General features: G+C 46.8%; 1 protein-coding gene across 1 annotated transcript; it reads right to left on the reverse strand.

Moving 5' to 3' along the window:
* Window positions 1-362: 362 nt before the first annotated feature.
* On the reverse strand, window positions 363-4,612 carry VOLCADRAFT_33221 (uncharacterized protein; the record flags this gene model as incomplete). Its single annotated transcript, XM_002959382.1, has 3 exons — window positions 363-538; window positions 1,139-1,347; window positions 4,332-4,612. Coding segments are annotated over 3 exons (666 nt in total), but the record flags the coding sequence as incomplete, so codon positions are not given.
* Window positions 4,613-5,478: the final 866 nt, after the last annotated feature.

Raw genomic sequence — 5,478 nt, forward strand, 5'->3', positions numbered from 1 at the left:
TATGCTATGCTGTGATATGCCGTACGCGCTATGCTATGCTATGCTATGCCGTACGCGCTATGCTATGCCGCTATGCTATGTACGCGCTATGCTATGTACGCGCTTGCGACAGCGCCGTGCAACGCGCAATTTAGCGTGCAATTCAGCGTGCAATTCAGCCCACATGGCTCAGATATGCACATATGCACATCTGCTTCATATGCACATATGCACATATGCACATATGCTTCATATGCACATATGCACATGTGTTTCATATGCACAAATGCTTCATATGCAAGCATGTGCCACATGCGATGTGCAATCATATGTGATCTGCAAGCATATACGATCTGCAAGCATATGCGATCTGCAAGCATATGCGATCTGCAAGCATATGCCAGGTGCGATCTGCAAGCATATGCTACATTCCATGTGCAAGCATATGCGATCTGCAAGCATATGCGATCTGCAAGCATATGCAATCTGCAAGCATATGCCAGATGCGATCTGCAAGCATATGTCACATTCGATGTGCAAGCATATGAGATATGCAAGCCTATGCGATCTGCAAACATATACGATCTATGCTATGCTGTGATATGCCGTACGCGCTATGCTATGCTACGCTATGCCGTACGCGCTATGCTATGCCGTACGCGCTTGCGACAGCGCCGTGCAACGCGCAATTTAGCGTGCAATTCAGCCCACATGGCTCAGATATGCACATATGCACATATGCACATATGCACATATGCTTCATATGCACATATGCACATGTGTGTTTCATATGCACAAATGCTTCATATGCAAGCATATGCCACATGCGATGTGCAATCATATGTGATCTGCAAGCATATACGATCTGCAAGCAGATACGATCTATGCTGTGCTGTGATATGCGTATGCGCGATGCTATGCTAAGCTATGCCGTATGCGCTATGCATGCTTCATATGCACATATGCACGTATGCACATATGGTTCATATGCACATATGCACATATGCACCTATGCTTCGTATGCACATATGCACATGTGTTTCATATGCACAAATGCTTCATATGCAAGCAATGCCACATGCGATGTGCAATCATACGTGATCTGCAAGCATATACGACCTGCAAGCATATACGATCTGCAAGCATATGCGATCTGCACGCATATGCGATCTGCAAGCATATGCCAGATGCGATCTGCAAGCATATGCCACATTCGATGTGCAAGCATATGCGATCTGCAAGCATATGCGATCTGCAAGCATATGCAATCTGCAAGCATATGCCAGATGCGATCTGCAAGAATATGCCACATTCGATGTGCAAGCACATGCGATATGCAAGCCTATGCGATATGCAAGCATATACGATCTATGCTATGCTGTGATATGCCGTACACGCTATGCTATGCTACGATATGCCGTACGCGCTATGCTATGCCGTACACGCTTGCGACAGCGCCGTGAAACGCGCAATTTAGCGTGCAGTTCAGCGTGCAATTCAGCCCACATGGCTCAGATATGCACATATGCACATCTGCTTCATATGCACATATGCACATATGCACATATGCACATATGCTTCATATGCACATATGCACATGTGTTTCATATGCACAAATGCTTCATATGCAAGCATATGCCACATGCGATGTGCAATCATATGTGATCTGCAATCATATGTGATCTGCAAGCATATACCATCTGCAAGCATATGCGATCTGCAAGCATATGCGATCTGCAAGCATATGCGATCTGCAAGCATATGCGATCTGCAAGCATATGCGATCTGCAAGCATATGCGATCTGCAAGCATATGCGATCTGCAAGCATATGCGATCTGCAAGCATATGCGATCTGCAAGCATATGCGATCTGCAAGCATATGCGATCTGCAAGCATATGTCAGATGCGATATGCAAGCATATGCCACATTCGATGTGCAAGCATATGCGATCTGCAAGCATATGCGATCTGCAAGCATATGCAATCTGCAAGCATATGCCAGGTGCGATCTGCAAGCATATGCCACATTCGATGTGCAAGCATATGAGATATGCAAGCCTATGCAATCTGCAAGCATATACGATCTATGCTATGCTGTGATATGCCGGACGCGCTATGCTATGCTACGCTATGCCGTACGCGCTATGCTATGCTACGCTATGCCGTACGCGCTATGCTATGCCGTACGCGCTTGCGACAGCGCCGTGCAACGCGCAATTTAGCGTGCAATTCAGCGTGCAATTCAGCTCACATGGCTCAGATATGCACATATGCACATCTGCTTCATATGCACATATGCACATATGCACATGTGTGTTTCATATGCACAAATGCTTCATATGCAAGCATATGCCACATGCGATGTGCAATCATACGTGATCTGCAAGCATATACGACCTGCAAGCATATACGATCTGCAAGCATATGCCACATTCGATGTGCAAGCATATGCGATCTGCAAGCATATGCGATCTGCAAGCATATGCCAGATGCGATCTGCAAGCACATGCCACATTCGATGTGCAAACATATGCGATCTGCAAGCATGTGCGATCTGCAAGCATATGCAATCTGCAAGCATATACCACATTCGATGTGCAAGCATATGCGATATGCAAGCCTATGCGATCATAGCTAACTGCTATGCTATGATATGCTACGCTATGCTATGCTACTCTATGCTATGCTACGCTATGCTACGCTATGTACGGAGCTACGGCCCACTCGCGCGAACAGCGCGCTCTAGTCCGTCCGGTTGTCTGTCCGGTTGTCCGGAGCGTTTTGGAAATTCCGGGTCGGGAGCGTGCCGTACGCGCTTAAGACAGCGTCGAAAAGAACGAAAGGTCGCCGGTTCGATCCCTACTGCCATTACGTTTTATGTTTCATATATGTGCATATATGCATATATGTATATGCGATATGCAATATGCAGCGATATGCAGCGATATGCGATATGCAGCGTTATGCGATATGCAGCGATATGCAATTTGCGATATGCGATATGCAGTATGTGATATGCGATAGGCGATAGGCGATAGGCGATAGGCGATATGCAATATGCAATATGCAATATGCGATATGCGATATGCGATATGCGATATGCGATATGCGATATGCGATATGCGATATGCGATATGCGATATGCGATATGCGATATGCGATATGCAATATGCGATATGCGATATGCGATATGCAATATGCAATATGCGATATGCGATATGTTATACATATGCGCATGCATCTGCATTATGCAAGCATACACAGTCTGCAAGCATATGCCATATGCGATCTGCAAGCATATGCCAAATGCAAGCATATGCGATCTGCAAGCATTTGCGATCTGCAAGCATATGCGATATGCAAGCATATGCGATATGCAAGCATATGCGATATGCAAGCATATGCGATATGCAAGCATATGCGATCTGCAAGCATATGCGATCTGCGATCTGCAAGCATATGCGTTATGCCATGCTATGCTACGCTATGCTGCGCTATGCTATACTATGCTATGCTATGCTATGCTGCGCTATGCTGCGCTATGCTGTGCTATGCTGCGCTATGCTATGCTATGCTATGCTATGCTGCGCTATGCTATGCTATGCTGCGCTATGCTATGCTATGCTGCGCTATGCTATGCTATGCTGCGCTATGCTATGCTATGCTGCGCTACGCTATGCTATGTTATGCTATGCTATGCTATGCTATGCTATGCTATGCTATGCTATGCTGCGCTATGCTATGCTATGCTGCGCTACGCTATGCTATGTTATGCTATGCTATGCTATGCTATGCTATGCTATGCTATGCTATGCTATGCTATGCTATGCTATGCTATGCTATGCTATGCTATGCTATGCTATGCTATGCTATGCTATGCTATTATGCAAGCATACACAGTCTGCAAGCATATGCCGTATGCGATCTGCAAGCATATGCCATATGCGATCTACAAGCATCTGCCATATGCGATCTGCAAGCATATGCGATCTGCAAGCATAGGCGATCTGCGATCTGCAAGCATAGGCGATCTGCTATGCTATGCTATGCTACGCTATGCTACGCTATGCTGCGCTATGCTATGCTATGCTATGCTATGCTGCGCTATGCTGCGCTATGCTATGATATGCTGTGCTATGCTGCGCTATGCTATGATATGCTGCGCTATGCTATGCTATGCTGCGCTATGCTATGCTATGCTGCGCTATGCTATGCTATGCTGCGCTGTGTTATGCTATGCTATGCTTTGCTGCGCTATGCTATGCTATGCTGCGCTACGCTACGCTATGCTATGCTATGCTATGCTATGCTATGCTATGCTATGCTATGCTATGCTGTGATCTATGAGCACATGCAATCTGCAAGCATATGCGATCTGCAAGCATATGCCATATGCGATCTGCAAGCATATGCCATATGCGATCTGCAAGCATATGTGATCTGCAAGCATATGCCATATGCGATCTGCAAGCATATGCCATATGCGATCTGCAAGCATATGCCATATGTGATCTGCAAGCATATGCCATATTCGATCTGCAAGCATGTGCCGTCTGCAAGCATATGCGATCTGCAAGCATATGCCATATGCGATCTGCAAGCATATGCCATATGCGACCTGCAAGCATATGCTGTCTGCAAGTATATGCGATCTGCAAGCATATGCCGTACGAGGCTACTTCGATACTACGGCAATACTACAACAATACCACTACAATACCGCTATAATGCGAATATGGTGTTTCAGGACACAAGCTCCAAACATCCTGTGGTGTAATTCTGCCTTAGTGGTACACCTGCGAAGTGGAGGGCCTATGGCTTAATGGATAAAGCGCCGGTCTACGGAACCGGAGATTCCAGGTTCGATCCCTGGTAGGCTCGAAGGAATTACCTGGTGTGCGAAGCAATTCTGAGAGGTAGTGCATGTCTCGCACATTTTGGACGTGCACAGGTGAGGCATACACATATCCAGGCATCGTGGTCATCTTCCACAGAGATGACTCAGGCATGCGGTGCTCTCGCGACTTGTGCTCCAAGGGGGGGATGGGAGGATGACAACGAAAGTCGCTCCTGGCACAGAAAAACTATAGGAAGAGTCCACGCGTCCCCAGGCTTAGGCAGACTCCTCCGCACCTGTGTGGACAGTCTATCTGAGACAAAACGACGAATGACACGCTACCAGGCTGGGGCCCACCTAATGCTGAAAAGACACATCAGCATCACTTGTTGGAGACATGTCCAGCTGCTGATCAACCCAGGGAAGCCCCCTATTATTCACCCCACTCACCTATGGAATCCCCCTTATTGTCCACCCATTCCCAACATGGACACCAGGACCTATGCATGCAGATCCCACAAAAGGAGCATCAAGTGATGCATATGCCATAATCAGCCGGCCGTTCAATACTACTGTGTGGGATGGGGCCAGGTCGGGAAAAGGTTGATGGCCACATTACGCAGCATCCAACCACAACGAAAATGTTAAATTGGATGTGATG

The sequence above is a fragment of the Volvox carteri genome (assembly GCF_000143455.1).
Source record: "Volvox carteri f. nagariensis unplaced genomic scaffold VOLCAscaffold_195, whole genome shotgun sequence".
Classification (NCBI taxonomy): domain Eukaryota; kingdom Viridiplantae; phylum Chlorophyta; class Chlorophyceae; order Chlamydomonadales; family Volvocaceae; genus Volvox; species Volvox carteri.